This window comes from Gymnoscopelus microlampas (genome assembly GCF_963454915.1).
Source record: "Gymnoscopelus microlampas genome assembly, chromosome: 10".
Classification (NCBI taxonomy): Eukaryota; Metazoa; Chordata; class Actinopteri; order Myctophiformes; family Myctophidae; genus Gymnoscopelus; species Gymnoscopelus microlampas.
In genome coordinates this window covers 13,404,596-13,425,358 of record NC_139947.1, presented here as the reverse complement: position 1 = coordinate 13,425,358, position 20,763 = coordinate 13,404,596, and the positions used below count along the sequence as shown (strand labels likewise).

Here is a 20,763-nt window from a genome sequence, read left to right as displayed (position 1 = left end):
AGTTCCTTGGCTGCAGCTGTCAAATCCAACAGCTGAAGAACACTTCCCCCATGCACTGAACTCCTACACTCTGTCAGCAGAATCTGTTTTAGTATGGACGTACATGGACATTCTTAGCTTAACTAGTCAGCATTACTATTATCCTGTCACTTAGTATAGCCTGTTTATATTTATCTCCATTTAGGGAGAGCACTACTACTATCTACTCTGGGTATAACAGGTGTCCAATGTGACACCTCATGTCTGAAGGCCAGAGCTCTGATGCTGTAAATGCTGTTTCTCTGCCTGAATCTTCCTACTAAATTGTCAATACTTCACCCTGACTGGATATTAGTATTTTACATAATAGCTAATTCAACAGAACCCGACTGAATTAATGCCATTTAGTTTAATCCTGACACTGACGTTTATTATTCTATTGCAGAGCTAGTATTGCTTGTACGTTGCCATACTGTCTGCAGATGCTAACACATTAGGCCTATTTACTTCTCCTAGAATGAAATTTAAGAATTTAAACAATTTAAATTTTAAAACAGAAATAAGCATTATACTATACTTAATCAGGCTTCAGCCTATAGGTTTTAACCACACTGATTTGGCTATTCCTTTTCTCAAGCCATTCATTGTTAGTCTTAGAGGATACAGATTGACTGAATCCCACTGAAGCAGAAAGGGAAAAAGTCATGTTACTACTGTAGAACTGTTAGGGGTGGGCAGCATTTATTTCCAGAGGGCCATACTGACTTCGATAAAATGAGTGAAGGGCCACACATTGTACAATTGAATTGAAACTTGAAACACATAGCGCTGAATGATGTTAAAACTGCATGAATTTGGTAGACATGCCAGACTACTTTAGAATAAGGTCCTTGCTTTCACAACAAGTATTTTCAGTTACAAAATGTTGATCTTTCTTTTTCTTTTTGTATCACTCTGGTGTACTCTGCACGAGGTTACAATGAAAAGATTACATAAAACAATCAATGCCGTATCGCATCTTGTCTGATATGCACCACTCCATAGGTCACTGATAAAACACATTGCACTCGCATTGCATTCATTATATATGGACTCACGGCAGACTGTTTCACTGTTACATTATAAACATAAAACATTTGAGTACATACCGATGGAGGAATGCAGGTATGTACTCAAATGGCAATAAATTACTATGAATTGGAGTTCAATTAATTTGTCTCAAAACCATTAACATATGGCATATGACTTGGCCGGTCGGATTGAGATGGTCAAAGGGCCGGGTCTGGCCCCCGGGCCGTATGTTGCCGATGTGTGGTTTAGGTTGTCATCAACATTGGCTGGTAACGTAGCATTCGTTACACTCTGTTTGTCATGTGACCCTAACTCTAAAAAACTATCCTTGCACAATAAAAACAAATCTGTTTGTGTTGTATTTTGGATTTCTTTCCGTTTATTATTTAGAAAAACTCACACCGTAGATAGTGACTCAAACATCGTGACTCAAACATTGCCTCAAAAAATATTTTACAAATGTATGTATACAGTTTAATACCTTTCAAGGCCTTTTTGATTAAATATGAATTTAAAATATAAAAATCAATGTTTGATGAATGACCAAAGGTCATGTCTCACTCTCAATCAGAATGAAATGGGAGCTCTGGTGAGCCATTTATGATAGGACGTAGCCTAGATTCATAGAAAAGGACAAACTATCTTTTTAAAACATCACATTTTACAACAACCTACATTCACAACTATTTGTAAATGATCAAAATGTTGTTGGCAAAAACATACAGTACATGACTGCCTGACCCTGCGAACGCTTACCTCTAGAAATCCTGTTAGCAACAGCAACAGCAGCAGCATCAGCAGCCAGTAAACAGCCCTAAAGGGCTTGATGATATACTTCGTTGTGTGTGGTGTCACACACAGAGAAATAGCCGATTTGCAAGCTCACAACTCGTCACGCTGCAGCACATTGTGAGCTTGTAGATCTGCTATTTCTCGGTGCGCGACACCAGCATGCAACTAAGCATAAATACGGCTTAACCCAGTGCACACAACAGGCCAGGCAGAGGGCAGAGGTCAGCTCGGTGTCACACTCTGCTAGTGTGGGTTTGTTTATCAGCCTTCCAAAACAAAAAGAAATGTCCCTCACCGCTGCTCCACACAAGCAGAACGGGATTAATCAGCTCCTGCGTTGGAAATCCACTCGTTTGTTCGATTCTTTTAAATGTGGGCTGATAACCTTTTCAATTAATGTGATGTTTACTTCAGCACAAAATGAGAGATGACTTAGTAGCTGTGAAGGAATAAATAACTGATGTTCATATTATGTCACCATGTGGATGCTAATGTGTCTAATATAAAACATATTTGTGCAATATGAATAAAGCATGCAAAACTAAAATATAAAATATAAGACCTGACCGTTGTTTTCAAATAAACTGTATTAACCAAAATACGTTTTAAATTTCAGTCATAAACAAACACGCAACAAATTCTAGTCGTCACATGTGAAATCTCACAGAAATGTTTTTACTATTAGGATACAGAGGTGAGTTCTGAAGCATAATTCCTCTCTATCAGACATTGCTCAGTTCTATTTCCAGTGTTGAGCAGAAAAGTAACATATTAAAGTAATATTACACCAGTAACAAGAAGTAAGAGAATACAATTGCCAAAACATACTTGTATTACATCTACTGATTCAAGTAATGCTGCATTACTTTTGTGTGTGTGTGTGTGTGTGTGTGTGTGTGTGTGTGTGTGTGTGTGTGTGTGTGTGTGTGTGTGTGTGGATGGTTACTTTTCATACCAAGTAATATGTTAAGTAATATTATTACTACTTAAGAAGTAATAAGTAAAGAATAACTTATTACACTCCCTGAGTAACTTGTCCAACACAGCCTATCTGTGAGAGACAGCATATTTCCTCCTCACCTGAAGCACAAACACCCCCTGTTTCTTACACAAGTTTACTGCCACCTGGTGGACTTGTCCTGCTTCACACCCTGGAGGTTGCCATCATACAACTCTCTAAGGTGGAGGATCAAATCCTCTGTGTTCTGTCCTGTAAGCGCCGATACAGGAATAATCCTCTGGGTGACGTGACTCCTGAGCATCTCCAGTTGATCCTTGGCCTCGGGAAGGTCCATTTTGTTGGCCACGATGGCATGAGGCCGGTCAGACAGACCGGGCTCGTACTGCTCCAGTTCATAGCGCAGGTGCTGCAGCTGAGTCCAGGGTTCGGGAGTGGACATGTCCAGAACGAAGAGCAGGAAACGACAGCGCTCGATGTGCTTCAGGAAGGAGATGCCCAGGCCACGGTTCAGATGAGCCCCACGGATTATCCCTGGGATGTCCGCCACTGGAAAAAGAGTCGTATTATTTTCATTCTCTTCCATTTGAGAAGTGAATAGCAACATAATATGCAGAAATATAACTTATGCAATGCATGGCTTGCACTTATTCTCTATAGCAGTGGAATTCAAACATTTTGTGCCCAAGGGTTATTTACTTTTCTTTATCTTTTTCCTACAATGTAAAGTTTTCAACCTTGGGTGCGTTCGGAAATACAGCACTGAGCGCACTGGACAATACAAACTAATAGGCGAGTGCGCTCCGGTGCGCAATTTCCGAACGCACCCTATAATGACATTCCCAAAATAAAGTCGCCAGATTGAAAGTGGTTAAAATATATAAGAATTTGCTTCATTTTTAAATTAGTTTGCACAAAGTACTGATATACAATAGTACATTTACCATAATTCATAACTTTGTTGTATATACAGTAAGAATAATCTGTTGTTGTCACAAAACACCAAGGCACACCTGGACTTGTCTGATGACAAACCATTTGAGAACATTATTGTGCAGAATAAATGAATGACCCGTGAGTTGTTCATGATCCCTGTACTTAATGATGCCCACATGGGGGTTGAGGGTAGTGAAGGGGTGGGGTTAGGGTTTATGAGGGTTAGGTGTTACCTGCCACTTGTTCATGATCCCTGTACTCGACGATCCCCACATGGGGATTCAGGGTAGTGAAGGGGTACGCAGCTACTGCAGGTCTGGCGTTGGAGATGGCCCTTAGAAGTGATGATTTCCCCGCATTTGGAAACCCAACCTAAAAGTCGTAAAAAAAAAAAAAGAAAAGCTTTTAAAATATACCTTGTACAGTAGCATCAAGCCGGAAACATTATTAACCACTTAAACCCTATATACATCATTGACCTGGCTCCCCCAGAAGTCTGTAGTTGGCCCCCTCCTTTTTCCCTCACACCAAATCCTCCCACCAAAAATAGCCTGTAGTTTTCACGTTTCAAGTAAACATTTATTTTGTTGCCGTTTTGTAGAATTATTTATCCACACCTATACATTACACCTATCCATTTAATTTTTAACTATCAATCATTTAGCTGGGGACCCCCTGGAAACCCCTCAAGGACCCCTGCGGACCGTTCTGGCCTAGCGTAGCATGTAAACTCACCAGACCAGCATGGGCCATGGTGCGTAGTTCCAGCTGGAGGGCTCTCTCCTGGCCCGGCGTTCCCGGAGTGGCCGTCATCGGAGCGCGGTTTTCGTTGGACAGAAAGAAGCGGTTCCCCTTCCCTCCAGCCCCTCCAAACACAGCCACGAACTCCTGGCCGTGATCAGAGAGGTCTGCTACGATGTTCCCCTGTTCCTTCACCACCGTGCCAACTGGCACCTACCAGAGAGCAAACACGTCAAAACAACACCACAATCATTTCAATTATTAACAATATTTTTTTATTGTAGATGTTCACTGTATATTTTCCCACCTGCTAAAGACTTTTTATCTATGTGTGCCAACGTTTTTTAACAATTGTAAAACTAAAAGTGAAAATATATACAAGCTCACAAGGCGGAGCTTTTACATCGGCTATTGTTGCTAATACTATTCGTCTTTTTTTACAAATGGAACCCTGCATACAACAGCAAGTGTTTAAGAAGTGAACATGTGTGAAATGAACTCACATAAAGGAAGGTGGGCTGGCCGTTGCGACCGTAACAGTTCTTGCTGCCTCCTGCGTGGCCATTTTCTCCTCTGTACAGTGGAGTAACCTGTGCCAGGGATTTGACCATCCGGTCAACTGGAAGCACGGCAATAACATAGACATTTATGGTCACATCATGATAACACACAGTGGAGAATAAACTGTGAGAAACAGACGGACAGTGACTACAGTATGTCTATATGAAACCTTTTAACAATGGACTGAACCCATCTGTACACTATATTGTTTTCTCCGTGAGGGGAAGAGGAGCGCTTATTTTTGTTACTTGAACATCCTTAAATCATTTGACAACAAGGCAGGCACTCCATGAGGCGAGCGAGTGACCACGGCGAGCAGACGAAGGCCATGTGCGTCGACAAGTGCGCCATCCTAGTTGGCAAGGTGTGCCACCTCACCTCACAAAGTTATACCTTGAGAAAGTGTCACTGAGGTTCCACATGAGCCCATGTGAATGTGGATAATGTTACCCAGCAAATACTAACGAAAACACAAACTCAAAAGTGCTTGTGATTTAGTCTCAAAATCCCAACTATTTAACAGCATGTGGGTTGGACAAGCCCACATTAAAACAGAGCCACTTGGCTTAATACATCTATAATTGTGTGGATGAAGCATAAACAAACTGAATTAGAATGCTGCAAAGTGAACTGAAAAACAGAGGACTTGTGTCACACTGACAGAAAGGTTTAAGGCAGGTTGTACCTTTGATGATGATGTTTCCTCCATCGCCGCCGTTCCCGCCGTCGGGACCCCCCCACTCTTTACGAGGCTCGCTGTGGAAGCAGCAGGCCCCCTTCCCACCGGACCCCGCAGACAGCTTCACATTGCGGTAGTCAACAAAGTAACGGCTCTATGGAACACAACAAACAATAATCAGAATTGAATTGATAGCAGCGTTCTGTTTTTATGCACCACATAATTTGGAACCAACTTGCTGAGAACTAAGTTTCTTTTTCTTTTAATTACGCTTTTGATAGATTTCTTGTTAGCTTTATTTTCTATTGTTTTTACTCTTTAATAACTAATTTCAATTATATTAAAATGTCCTTTTGTAATGTCTTTCTTTTGCGCTTTGTCTTAATGATGTTATTGTTTTGTGTAAAGCACTTTGAATTGTCTTGGTCTTGAAATGTGCTATACAAACACACTTACAATGAAGTAATGAACAGTCTGGGTTCACGGATGAATGATTATGTACAATACTGTTATACTGTTTGCACAACACAACACATGTCTTGGAGTGCCATGCTGTTGAGTGCCAATGTTTAATTTTCCCAGTAGAATAAATTACTGGTGCAACAGTTAATCGAGCTAATTGATTTAATCGATTATTAAAAAAATAATCGATTTGAATGAAATAATCGATTTACGAAAAAGAATCTATAATAATCTATAAGCTACGAGAGTACTTCTCGATTATTCGAAAAAGTAAGAACAGCACCAAGGATATATGATAGTTGCAGCCTGTTACAGGTTGGGTTTAGTCAAGTGGGTTTAGTGGCTGTGCTTCATGTTTCTTGTGTCTCCTTTCTGATCCTGCTCCTTTACCCCCCTTCTTACTAGGGTTCCCAAACTTTTCAGGGAGGCCACGACCCCCCAAAAGAATCATATTTGAACTGGGGACCCCCCACCCTGACAAGCGCTTGGAATTGTAGTCATTACATTAAAGGCATGGGTTTCCAAGGCTACATTTAGCTTGACTCCGTTCCACAGATAAATATTGTTAAAATAGACTAACTACAAGCTCACATGTGAGCTTGTAGATCGGCTATTTACACAATGTTTGACTCTTTCTTAAGCAAAATGTTACAATTTGGCATTAAAAAGGTCTTAAAGTCATTAAATTGTAACTTTAGAAATGTGCTGATACCCTGTATACACTACACTGTATGTTAGTTTGTTTACTGAGTGAGAAAACAATGTTGCATCTGGGGAAGCCGGCTCCCAGTTTGGGAACCACTGCCTTACACCAGTAAAGTGACAGACTGACTGATTAAAGACTGGTGCAACTGATCAGCCACTCACTCACTACCTGATTATAAAAAGGCCTGTGAAACATACTGCACTTCGATTCAACACCTGGCTGCCAAGCAGAGCAGTGGCTCTGTGTGTGTGTTCTCTAAGCTTACCTTATCCTTACCATGAGGTAGTGAGTTACTGTAGTGATGGGTGACTGTCTCTCTCTGTAAGAGCGTGTGTGAGGTATAGTTAGGTATAGTAACTGTGTCTCTCTTTAGTATTAGTTAAGTTTAGTTAAGTGTGTTTGTTTCACTTCATCTAAGTTGTTGGTTACCTGTAGTGACACACCAGTGATTGTGATTCTCTTCAGGAGTATGCTTCCACTTGCATACATTGTCGGTGATCTTTATTGAATTTAGTTAATCCTTTTGTTTGCTTGATTGTGTATTTATTTATTTAGTGGTTAATTCTAAATGTGGTTTTGATATCCTTTTATTTTTTATACATGTGTTACAGTACACCCCTGACCCCTCATCCACTAACTCCAACTTTGGGTTATAATAACACAGGCATAAAGATAGATCAGATGTTTAATTTTCTCAGACTGTATAATTCATTGTGTAATAAATGCACAAAGCTTACCAGTTTCTTTTCAGAGAGGTCTCTCTTTTTGGGGGTTGCTCTGGCTTTGGCCCACTGTGCACAGGTAGTGGTGACATGTCTGATGTCACCAGCAGGAGCAGCTGATGGCCATCTCACAGCTGCACAACATCTGGACGTCAACAAGACCAATCTATTCAGTCCAACTATGTGTCCTAGTGTTTTGTGGTGGCTGTTAATCCACATGTGAACCCTCGACATTGTCACCAACATGGTGACGTTCGGCAGAGAGGTGCTTCTATTCTAATGGCATGATCTATAAAAGCAGTACGTTAATAACAATAATACTAGCTAACGTTGACTTTATGTCACTATGTCACCTCAATGCCTTCACCAATGCTAGTAGCAACTCATGCTAGCCAGAAAAGTCATGCCATTTAACCGCATAAAACTAGAGAGTCAAGCTATACGTGAAGAACTGTGTCCAAATGTCCGAGTCCAAGACGTTGTCCAAAGTTTGCTCATATATTGACAACTAGAAATGTAAGTTTGTTTAATATGAACTCCTGACCTGCTGCCTTACTACTAAAGCAAACAGCAACACGGATTACACATGACTACGGAAGCCTAGAGAACGGTCTTAATTTGAGCAGTGTTGCCATGTTTCGCGAGAGAAACAAGCAACCATGTCTATGAAAACAAAAGCCCAAAAGAAGTAGATCTGCTAACAATTGTAGGCTTTACTAGGCTACTTTAACTTCACAACAATTATTAGAAAACATATGTTACTAGTTACTTTGTAGATTTTGATTATTACAAAACATACCATAACATATCAACCACTTCAGCCCTATTTAAACTTCTACAAGCTCACAAAGCATCACATCGCGACACGTTGTGAGCTTGTAGATCTGCCATTTTCAAAAAATATATTTTATATTATAATATTATTATATTATATATGATAACTTGTGAAAAGGGGGCATTCTCTCCATAATGAGTACTTTTACTTTTGTATTGATGCTAATACTTGCACTTTTACTCAAGTGCATTTTGAATATGGGACCTTTACTTTTACTATTTGCAGTATTGATATACTTTTACTTAAGTGGAATATTTGAGTACTTTTTCCACCACTGGATTACTTCACATAAAGCAAATAAATAAATAATGCTTAATGATACTTCTAGATAATACTAATAATCATTTTCACTACTAGTCATATTTCTGCAAACTCGTGTCTAACATTTAAAAATAAATGCAGCACTTTGATTCTACCTAATGGTAGAATGTCCTCAATAAAATAAACAAGATGTTTACCAAAAAGGAAGGTCAATTTGTGTTATTTATTAAACAGTAACAAAAGACAGCTGAAAAGAATAGGCAATGCAGTCTACAGTATATAGTAAATCAACATTCATATCTTGTGTATTCATACCACCCTCCCCCTCTCTGTATCTCAAACACACACACACACACACACACACACACACACACACACACACACACACACACACACACACACACACACACACACACACACACACACACACACACACACACACACACACACACACACACACACACACACACACACAGTATTAAGACATGACATGTATTACATATTCAAAACACTCAGGAAAACAATGATACAGATGTTGTAGCCTATGATTGTCACTGTTCAGTGGATAATAAAGTTATTTAGTTGATTGACATACTAACTACACGTATCTTCTCATCTCCATTTCAGCCCAATTTATAATTCATCGTACAACGGTGTCATGCACTGAAAATCGTGATTTACAAGCTCACAAAGCTGCACGAAATTGCGACACTGTTGTATGATGGAACATAAACTAAGCATAACCCTGCAAAAATATGGCAAATACAGTGTTAGCTGTTCACAGCCAAGATGAGATGAATACTATAGCATACCCCAGAGTTGAATTCTCACAATCATAGCATCTTTACGAATCACATTTCTGTGTAATAAACTGTCTGTGATTATTGGCATAATAACCAGAGGTTTTCTTTGTGTAACATTTGAAATGACAAAAACACTTGCCCATTCTGAACGTGATGAAAACGTACAGTACAGCAAATAAACAAAAAAGATAAGGCAAGCGTGCATGTACTGTAGGAGTTACTGTTGTCTTACTATCTGCACCGTCCTACAGCAGTTTAATAAATGTTAAACTTTCACTGAAAATAACACTAAAGTATGCCATTTTACATCTACATATAACCCTTAAGTGATATGTAAATATATCACATAGAAAATAGAGTAAATAAATTGTTATTTAAAAAACAAAATGAAATAATAGCACCTATAAACTTTTGCTATAACATAAAAGTACACGTACATTGTATTAACGTTACACAAGAAGCCACAATGAAAAGCAACCCAATATGACTGAGTGTATTGCACTTCGCAATTAGAGGTGCTGGGGACATTCTACCATTCTATCCATGTTACTTTGGCTTTTTGAGGATTATTTCTTAATAAACAGTTAGTAATCACACTGCAATAAAAAAGTACACAGTTACCAGTAAAACTTACTTAAAGTGCAGACAAAGTGGCAAAGCATAATCATATAAAATAACGATCTGATCAATATAGTGTCACTTTTTATTTCTGCAACTCTAAGATATCTGTGCGTGCAGAATAATTACCACAAAAAAAAGTTCAGCGTCATAACAACTACTGTAACATTAGATATGATTATCATGGTCAAAATACACACTCCTAAGACTGAACCAGGCCAGCCCTCTATCTATTGTGTCTATGAGCTAAATAAGACATATGCAGACACTAAGACAGTGAAAACACACACCTACACATCACAGTTTGACTAACACAGACAAACTTCCCTGAACAAGCCAGGCATAAGGATCAACATTTCCACCTTCTCAATCCTTTATCATGAGATAACACTGTATCTACTAGGGACTAAAGCAACGATCTAGTCTGTTGAATAAATATTAGCGAATGTCTCCTTGTGTCTTCAGCCTAACTTGCGTAATTGTAGCTACAATCTATAAAACAGATGAGCTGGTGAAAGTAAAATAAATGAAAACGACACAGCATAAAAAGGTGAGTTATAATAGAAACAGGGAGGTATATAGAGGCAGGGTCCTGAGGCTTCAACATGACACATCTCTACAGATCTCTCAGGTAGTTTCGGCATTAACTGACTTCATCCTGGACCTACCCTGGCTTTTAACCACTTTAACCCTGGCGTCCCAATTTTGGGCATGTCAATAATAGGCTAACATTAAAAAAAATAGCTACAAACTCACAACCCGTCGCATTGCGACACATTGTGAGCTTATAGATCGGCTTTATATTTTCGCGGTGCAACACCGCTGTGTGACGAGGTATAAAATATCGTCAAAGAACTGGGGTTGAGTGGTTAATGGGTTACAGAACTTCGTTCAGCTTTGATCCTGAAGAGAGAGCGAAGTAGGTGAGGAGAGGGTCATGTTTGTTCCGGCTATTTTCTCAGCTAAAGGGACGATGAATAAGACAAGAGGATACAATACATAGTATCACAGTTGAGTCTTTCACTTTCCAGATCCTTCCCCGTGTGATTTTCATCAAACAAGGAAAATAAGTGATACTTTATTGCTGATAGTTTCCATACTGACCCTATGAGATAAAAGATGACAGATTATTTACACGATAAGTGTAGTACACAAAGTTTAATGCATTCCTTAAAGCCCACTTCATAGATTTTTGACCTATCCTCATATAATTGGTCCTCACTAATGCTCATTTATAAGATGCTATAAGATGATGTTATTAATGCAAGAACAATGGCTTCTATTTCAGCATGCCAACTTTCCAGGAAGAGAAAGGCTGTAGTTTCTATTAGCTTGGAATTCCCATCGATGATGTCATTTGTTTCTGAACTGTCCACAGCCCACAAATGAGACATGTGAGCGAATAGATGGAAATTGTGCCCTTATAATGAGCATTAGTGAGGACCAATTATATGAAGATAAGGTTGAAAACGGGCGAAGTGCTCAAGTGTTTTATCGTTAAATCGAAAAGTATTCTATGATGTACTAATTTGAGTGTGGCTGAACATACAGTAGTTTAATATGTTGCACATATTAAGAGAGAGTGAGATACTTTCATAGTACGGTATATAAATTGTGAGTTTGTAGATCGCCTATTTTCGGCATGTGACACCTCGTATGTAACATACCTGTTCAAAGGTGTACGGTCTCTGTGCCTGTGCTCCAGGTGCACCCTGGGAGGAGCGGTAGGATCCATACTGTTGTCCTTGAACCTGTTGATACTGGGAGTACTGGGAGGAGGCACTCTGCCCAGCACCTGCAGGCGAGTCGTTCATACATGAACATTCTATGACCAGTTTGTGTGTGTATGCAGTGTTCCATTTGTACAAAAAAAAAGAGGTTGGGCATTTTCTTAACCACTTAAACATACTTCTTTGTATGACAAATATAATAAGATTTACATGCTCACAATATGTCACATCGCTATGCTTTGTGAGTTTGTAGCTTATCTTCAGTATCTTAACATAACAGTCTATATTAAATGCATATTTACCATATCCCTGTGGCTGTCCAGCGTAGCCCTGTTGTGAGGAGTACTGCTGCTGGCTGAACGGCTGTTGCTGGCCAGAGCTCTGCTGGTACTGCGCCCCCTGCTGACTGTACTGAGAGTTACCTGGAGGCACACACAAGTACACACACATTCATCTTTACTGACATTTATCATATGTTCTAGTGCTTTGACAGTACTACCTATAGACAACAAATAATCAGTAGGGCTTGGAATATTAATGGCGTGACACTGGAAAACAGCAACCCCTACTGTACAGAGTCAGAGACAGAATTCTGCAATAGTTCTTTGCAATAATTCAGTGAATTATTTTAAGGCTACATGGTACCTCATTCTAGAGGAGCAACAGTTAATCAAACTAATCAATTTAATCGATTATATTAAAACATAATATATTTTAAGAAAATAATCTATTTGAAAGAATAGCAAAAATAACAGATCTCCAAGGCAAACTCACAACAGGTGGCATCATTTTTGCATGACATCGTTTTTGACAAAGTATAGAATAGGGCTTAGGTGATTAATCATGCTAATCGATTTAGCCAATTATAAGAAATCACTTAGAATTGCTTTTGTGTCAATTTGTTGATATTAAATATATAGCCCCATATAAAAACGTGCTTCATATGTAAGTCATAGCTAGAATAATCAGTAAGAAAATAATGAATAGTTGTATCCCTACCTCCTTCATAGTAGTGTTGTGAAGATTCATCAAAGGACCTCTCATAGCCTTGTTCACCATACGACGACTGTTGATATGAGTACTCCCCATGACCTGCAGAAAGCGGCATTCAACACATAACAAATGCCACAACGACTCATCCCTCTCATAGTTGGAAGCGTAAACATTCACAATACATGTACAGTGGCAGAAAGACAAGCACACAAAAAACATTTGCTGGGCCTTCAACTTCAGTATGAACTCTGTGACACACAAGGCACAAACACCCCGGGAATTGCATTGCGCTCTGTCCGCGACAAACTGCTCAAACAATTTATGAAATCTGAAATTTCTGCACACCAAAAGGGGACAGTATGGACACAAGACACACTGGGAAGAAACATAATTCAGATCAACATCAGCCCCGTTCCCAACTTCTTTCGGTGCATTATCAACTCTCACAGTGAGGAAAAGAAAGGCCATGACCGAGAGGGTACGAATTTCATAAGGTTTAAGGCTGTGCATGATTACCATCAGGGTAATACTGCTCGCTGGAGCTCTGATTGTGCCCAGACTGCTCTCCGTAGAACTCGTCTTGGCCCATGTACTGCTGTGCAGGTCCTGCAAGACAGGCGACACCACGATGGATTAATGAGGCGGTCGGACCAACTGGCCAATGTGTTGGTGGTGGTTAGAGGAACTGGGCCTGCTAGACACTGGGCTCTGGAGCTGTGTGTGTGTGTGTGTGTGTGTGTGTGTGTGTGTGTGTGTGTGTGTGTGTGTGTGTGTGTGTGTGCGTGCGTGCGTGCGTGCGTGCGTGCGTGCGTGTGTTCGTGTGTTCGTGTGTTAGTTTGTGCGCACATGCACGCGTGTGTCATTGAAAATGAAGGACAGGGGAGAGATTGAATACTGATAGATGATATCATGGATACTTTTGACTTTTGCTAGGATCCCTTATTCAATGAGCAAGTGAAGACTGTCCAATTTTATGTGTCTTGATTCTGCTGAGAGCTTATGATGTCTAATTTCACTCACTGACCATGAATTTGTTTTTTTACAAAAATATATATGTTCATGAAAAAAATATTCAAGCCCAATTTGGAACCGGTCATGGATAACCGAATAAACTACTAATGAATAATGCCATGGAAGTGATTATATCCCAGGGTGATTATGAGAAGAAAAAGCCAGTTATCAGGGAGAATCTGATCTCTGCTTGGTGTCAGTGTGCAGAAACTCCAGATTCCACTCCTTGTCTTCACATCCTATTAGTTGAACTTAATAATACAAAAAACATCCGCAGCAAGAGATGAAAAGAAACCAGACAAACTCAACAAAAAAGCTGCGAAAACCATCTGCAGACCAGTTTTAAATCTAATCAAAAGTGAAGGAAAATTGAAGGAATAAGGTGTTCAACGGAACCTGTTAATTTCTACATCAGTAGCAAAACCTCCTCTGATATCACCTCCTATTATCACCCAGGAACCACAGAAGAGCCTTAGCAACAGCCTTACAACCAATCAGAGGCTGGCTGGTGAGCGAGGCACCCAGACAAACTTTGGATATAATGTTACCAACAATAATAATAATAATAACACCCCCCTATGTGGAAATATTTAATCTAGTCAAGTTAGGATCATAGTGTGGTACAGTAGAGTGAATGGTGCCTTTCATCTGTTACCCTGGAAACCGTCTCCCATCCTGTTCAAGCAATGAGGCACGTGTCCAGTCCACATCTTTCAAAAGACGAGACGTTAGGAGCTATTATTAGGTTCATGCTGACATAGCATCATGGGTAAAATGATTTAGAGATCGAGATCTGATGTGACAAGAGTGATATATTTCCATCTGGCTCTTAAAGTCACAAGCACCCAGGACAGACTACCAAACCAAAGAGCTTCAACATCTGCTCTGACTTTTCAGATAGTCACAGAGAAACCAATGATGAAGACACTCATCATACAAATATCACATCCACTGTCGTTTTCAAGCTTACAGCCGTTATAAACATTTGACATTATACACACACTTATTGAACACCTTTTAACCGTTCCAACAACCACTACGTATTAATTTCACTGCAAAATATCAAGCCACCAGCTTGCTAATTCAAATATGAAGCACTTTCTAATTCAAGCTACTGTATATTGACACAAAAAAAACATTTACCCTTTCTTCCCACACACACACACACACGCACGCACGCGAACGCACACACACACACACACACACACACACACACACACACACACACACACACACACACACACACACACACACACACACGCTAAGCCGAAGCTGATCAATCAGAATGATTTGCATAATCAATCATTTTCCCACTGCCAACCCACAGTAGCGTGAAGAGAGAAGTGGTCACCACTTACCTTGCTGTGAAGAGCGGTAAGCCATTGGCCTCTGAGACATCATACTGTTTCCCTGGCCACCCTGGCCCATCATGCCCATGGCTTGTTGTTGTCCCTGATAGTGCTGTTGGCCCCCGGGGGCCGGGGAGTAGTGTGAGGTGGCTGACTGTTGTTGCATCATGGACACTGGGAGGTAGGTGGGATTATGGGAGAGAGATGATCTCATGCGTTATTCACCAGTGATTTTCACATCAAGGACCCCCAAATTGATACGCATTAAGCTGCAGGCCCCGACATTTGAGAAGATGTGGTGCCAGGGCGACACCCATAAAAGAAGATCTTGTTTAGATTGGATTAGATTAAGTACAGAATTCTGCAACTACCGTACTATGATCTGAATAAGCCTTCTTATACGGTACATTCTCTAAATGATTGGATTACATTCTAGACCACTTTCCACCTGGCGTCCCTATTCTGTTAATGTCTTTGGCAAAAACTTCAAAAATAGCCGATGTACAAGATCACAGCACGTCACATCATGGCTCGACTATTTTTTTTTTAATTGCTTAAGTTGTACTGTTCCTTATTTTGCTGGGGACCCCCTGGAACCCCCTCAAGGATGCCTGGGGGTCCCCGGACAACACTTTGATCTACACAGATGCACTGATCGCCAACATCAGCAACAGCACTTACCGACATACAGTACATGTTGTTTTCACAACCGAGGAAGAGTGAGTAAAAAGTGTCGACAAAATTAAAAATCAAGAAACAAACTAAAAAACATAGTTCTCTAAAAGACTTTTAAGATGCTCTTTAAGTACAAATGCAAGGGAATGCCAGTGATATGAGTGCATAAACAACAATAAATACACACAGACAACCAGAGAAAGAAGGGCTGCATCTCAAAGGTCAGAGAATAAGAGAATTAACCACATTAACCCTGGGGCCCTTATTCTGGGCTTTTTTTCTTTTCTTTTTTTACATTTCTTTCAGAAAAATGTTTCAAAAACAGTGGAAATATCAGATCTACAAGCTCACAACTCGCCATGATGGCACATGTTGTGAGCTATTTTCTCATACATTGAAGTACATTGTCACACTCTGACCCTGTCCCAAGACTGGTGACACCTGTGCGCTCAGCTGCCCGCATGGAAAGACAGGGGGCGGGGCTGAGGACAGGGTCAGAGTGTGACATACATAGGGTAAAAGTGGTTAAGCCTGGAGCGGGGAGGTGAGGAACAAAAAAAGCAGGACCTCTCTGATGAACTGAATGTGTTTGGTTGTTTTAGTTTGTCGGTTGTCTGGGCAACAGGAGGGATTCAGAAATTATGGAATGTCAAATTCTGCATCTGAAAAATGTATTGGTTTTAAGAGCAATGTGTTGATCGTTGTTATTCTTTGTCCCCATGTAAATGTAAAACAAGGGCAGAAATCACGTTTCATATCTTGCCGTAATAGACATGTATAGATCGGCTATTTTCTGCGAAGATATTTAGGGTGCGTTCAGAAATATAGCACTGAGCACACTGGCCAATACAAACTAATATGTGAGTACGCTCTGGTGCGCATTTCCGAACTTAGTGTCGAGTGAAAACAGAAGAGGGCCTAGTATAGAGCCCTGGGAGGACTCCGGTCAACTAGAGCTTGAGTGGCTAAGATATGTTGTGATTTAGGGCAAGACGAGTTGAGTTGAGAACTGAGAAATGATTGTCGGCCTCTCTGCCTGCGTCTTCTAAGCCCCAACATAGCCTATTCAACAGCTCAGCATATGTAGAGCTGGACCGGATCCCTCTACACCTGTACCGGATCATCCCTCTATACTCGGACCAGATCCTTCTACACCCGGACCGGATTCCTCCACACCTGGACCGGATCCCTCTAAACCCGGCTCACCTGGGTTAGACTGCATGTTGAGGTTGCTGCGGGAACAGGCGGAGGACGAGGAAGAGGAAGAGTCATATGGATCATGCTGCCCTGCGAGGAGGGAGCGGGGGGGCCGCAGCCGGAGGCTGAGGCCATCAGGCTGAGGGTAGAGGAGGGACCAGACTGTGTGGGGATGTGGCTGGGGCCTGACGACACAACACGCACAGTCCCAATGCAGTGGTACCATCATCATCACCATCATCATATTCATATAGGCATCATGGGAACACATTCAGTTCATCTTTACCGGAAGCTTCTGCGGGTGGTATAGGGCTTGAGTGATGGGCTATGTTAGTCATGGGTGCAAAAGTAAATAAATTAAAGGATTAGGGATAGATCGGAAGGCACAAGTTAGCTGTAATGGAACACAGAATTGTATGGCTATATAGAGCATTAGCTGGACTAAAAGCTAAGAGCACAGACGCTTGCAAGCAGTAAGTTAATTAATTGCAAGAAGTCAAAGTGGACGCAGCAGACATGCGGCAGAGTCAGAGAAAGACATGCACTCGAGACCAAGGACCGACAAGCGTTTGTGTGCTTCTATGTGTGCACATTTGATTTTGTGTGAAAGAAAGCACACGTGACAAGTCTGTACGTGTGGAACTCCTGTGTGGAACGATCTCTCACCATTGGACATTTGACCCTGCATCATGGATGTGGTTGGGGGTCCCGCCGGAGCCATACTGTCATTGAGGTTGCTCTGGGAGTGACCCCCGCTCTGGCCCACGCCTCCAGGTCCCATCGACATGTTGGGAGTGGGAGGCTGCGGAGGGAAGACATTGATGGATGTCACAATTTATAGGTGTCAAAGTAAAGAGATAGATAGGTGCCGTGTGTGGATAAGAACAGTATAGCCTGATACTTATTATTACTTGAATACCTATCCCTGAAACCTGATGAGGCAGACTTACCGCAGGTAAAAGTGACTGCATATTTTGATTGGAGTCTGCTATTGTGGCCAGATAAACAAGATTTCTGTGCAGGACCTGCTGATACCTGTCAAAAAGCACAGAGCCGTGAAAATGTCACCGCTATGATTGCTTTTGTATAGGCCGATGTCTGCACACTGACATATGAAGCCTCAATGTGGAAAGACATGACACCTACTGTGTGCATTCTGCTGTCTTGCCTTTGCTTTGGTAATCCATTATGCATTGTATTAAATGATGATTCTCATCCAGCATCTTTGGGGGAGAAAATATTACAATACAGAGTATGTTAAATTACATGGGAACATGCTATAATTCAGAAACAAAAAAAGGGGGTCTGGACTCCGAACTTTAAGATCAGACACCTGCACACACATGCGTGCACGAACGCACACACGTGCACGCACGGGCACACGCACGCACGCACGCACGCACGCATGCTCGCACGCACACACACACACACACACACACACACACACACACACACACACACACACACACACACACACACACACACACACACACACACACACACACACACACACACACACACACACACACACACACACACACACGCCTGTCTATTCTCAGAACAATCTGGGTCAGGTGTTTTTTTTCCCTTCATGTTTAATTTTACCATAGAACCTTGGAGAGACACTGAACTAGGACGGAGACAGTTTCTCCTCCTGCAGGCTTGCTTTATCCTTGGCATCTCACCGTCATTTCTTACATCAAAGTCAGCTTTGCTTTGTAATAGGCGTCAGTGGGCTAGTCCAGTGGTTCTCAACCTTTTCAGGCCGTGACCCCCCAAAACAATATTTGGGGGGTCGCCCTGGGGAGGGGACCCCCACCCTGACAAGCACTTGGAATGTAGGAGTTGAGGCATTACATTTTGTTTGACTCCACAGATAAATATTGTGAAAATAGCAGATCTACAACGCCTCCAGGTGTTGTGAGCTTGTAGATCGTCTATTTTCACAATTATTTCCTCTTTCTTATATTATTTGACAATTTGGCCAATGTTTGACCAGTAGGATAGTTTGTTTATTACTTTTGATGCAGTAGCCACAGTAATGGTCTTTTTCTTTCTTCTTATTTTTTGTTTTAAGGTATTAAAATGTTCTTAAAAGCCCTTAAATTGTCACTTCACTGTCATCTGGGGACCCCCACAAAATCATGCGGGGACCCGCCCCACAGGTTGAGAATCACTGGTCTATTTCACCGATAGGCAGACAGACAACAGCACCCATCCCTTTAAACACATGGCTCGGTCAAGGATACAAATTAAAACTGTCTGGTTCGGATAGTCCCACGTTTCTCACTTTCTTTCCACCATGCGCTACAGAATTGTCATTGGGGTGCCTCTATTTTGAGGAGTCACAATGTGTATTCATATTTAAAAAGATGTCTGAAAAATTACCATAGGCTATTTGTTTAATATATACTATAGGCTCTAAAGGGCAACCATATAAGATTCAAAACATCAATTGATACCAAACATATCGCCTATCTGTTTCACATAGCCTACGAAAAATATTAACCTAAATGCAAACGCAACACAATTGATCCCTTGACAAGAAAGATATTAACGGTAGCCTATTATTAGCGTCCATCATATTGCGCTTTGTTTGGCATCCTTCAGATCAGTACAACAGTTGCCATTGCTTCTGATATTTACCACCAGCTACTTTCCCCTGACTGACGGTTTGCTGTCACGATTACAAAATTGAAGTTGACGGAATTGTCACTCAAATAATTGCTATTAATTGTGTTTTTGGAATTGAACATTGGAACATATGAATACAAATTTAATTTCTGTTCCTAATCAAAAATTGCACAGGGCAGATATGACAAATAACTTAAATATACAAATAAATTGTTGACATATTTATTAATTTTATACTTATACTTAGCAGCGTTGTAAGCTTGTAGGTCTGCTATTTCTGCTTGTATGAATGTATGAATATTTCTTGAACATGGAAACGATTATGACGATTATGACAAAATAATTGCGATAAGATGATTATGTAATAGCCTAATTGTGACAGGCCTAGGTAGATCGCACGCTCGCGCCCATGAAATAATACAATATTATATATATTTTTTAAACATAAATTAACGCCCTGAACGGCTTTTTACCTTTTGGATCGTTTGTTGCGTCACCTCCCCTTTATTACCCCCCCTGGGGCGCGCCGAGGAAAATGCCACCGACATGTTGTCATATGGGAAATAAATAGCCTATAATACGCTTCTTTATTCTAATATTTATTATCTGGAGCACAGCCCCCTCTATTAGGCTACACAGTTTCACCATTACTCTGAAATAGGGGTATTCAGGGATTCCGTTCTGTTATACATTGCTCGGTCATGAAAGCACTTATTTTTTTCCCTCAATTAAGTTGAATAGATTACAATGTTTTAGGAACATATCATTTCTCCTCCATGCAAACAACTCCATAAAGAATACAACGTTTTTTCAGGGATAGACGAACCCCCCAGCTTGCTCTGTTTTTGGTATAGTCCACAGATTGAGTAGCCGCTACCACTTTTCTCACTGAAGTGCGTTGTATCTTTTGATCAGTGAATGTAAAGTAACTAAGTACATGTACTCAAGTACTGTACTTAAGTACAATGTTGAGGTATTTTTACTTTAATGGAGTATTTCCAATTTCAATAGTTTTACTTCTACTCCATTACATCTCAGAGGCAAATATTA

At 40.7% G+C, this 20,763-nt stretch overlaps 2 protein-coding genes across 2 annotated transcripts; both read right to left on the bottom strand.

The window, feature by feature from the left end:
* Nucleotides 1-1,703: 1,703 nt before the first annotated feature.
* mtg2 (mitochondrial ribosome-associated GTPase 2) lies at nt 1,704-8,179 on the bottom strand. Its single transcript, XM_084069444.1, has 6 exons — nt 7,623-8,179; nt 5,724-5,871; nt 4,981-5,096; nt 4,472-4,690; nt 3,970-4,108; nt 1,704-3,349 (listed from the first exon to the last, which is right to left on the bottom strand). The coding sequence occupies exons 1-6, from the start codon at nt 7,851-7,853 to the stop codon at nt 2,958-2,960; spliced, it is 1,245 nt and encodes a 414-aa protein (XP_083925570.1). The 5' UTR covers nt 7,854-8,179; the 3' UTR covers nt 1,704-2,957.
* A 3,023-nt stretch (nt 8,180-11,202) lies between these two features.
* On the bottom strand, nt 11,203-20,261 carry LOC311052992 (calcium-responsive transactivator-like; the record flags this gene model as incomplete). Its single annotated transcript, XM_084068325.1, has 10 exons — nt 11,203-11,229; nt 11,792-11,919; nt 12,157-12,276; nt 12,854-12,946; nt 13,364-13,453; nt 15,217-15,381; nt 17,746-17,881; nt 18,030-18,114; nt 18,226-18,302; nt 20,187-20,261. The coding sequence occupies 10 exons, from the start codon at nt 20,259-20,261 to the stop codon at nt 11,203-11,205; spliced, it is 996 nt and encodes a 331-aa protein (XP_083924451.1).
* Between the last annotated feature and the right edge of the window lie 502 nt (nt 20,262-20,763).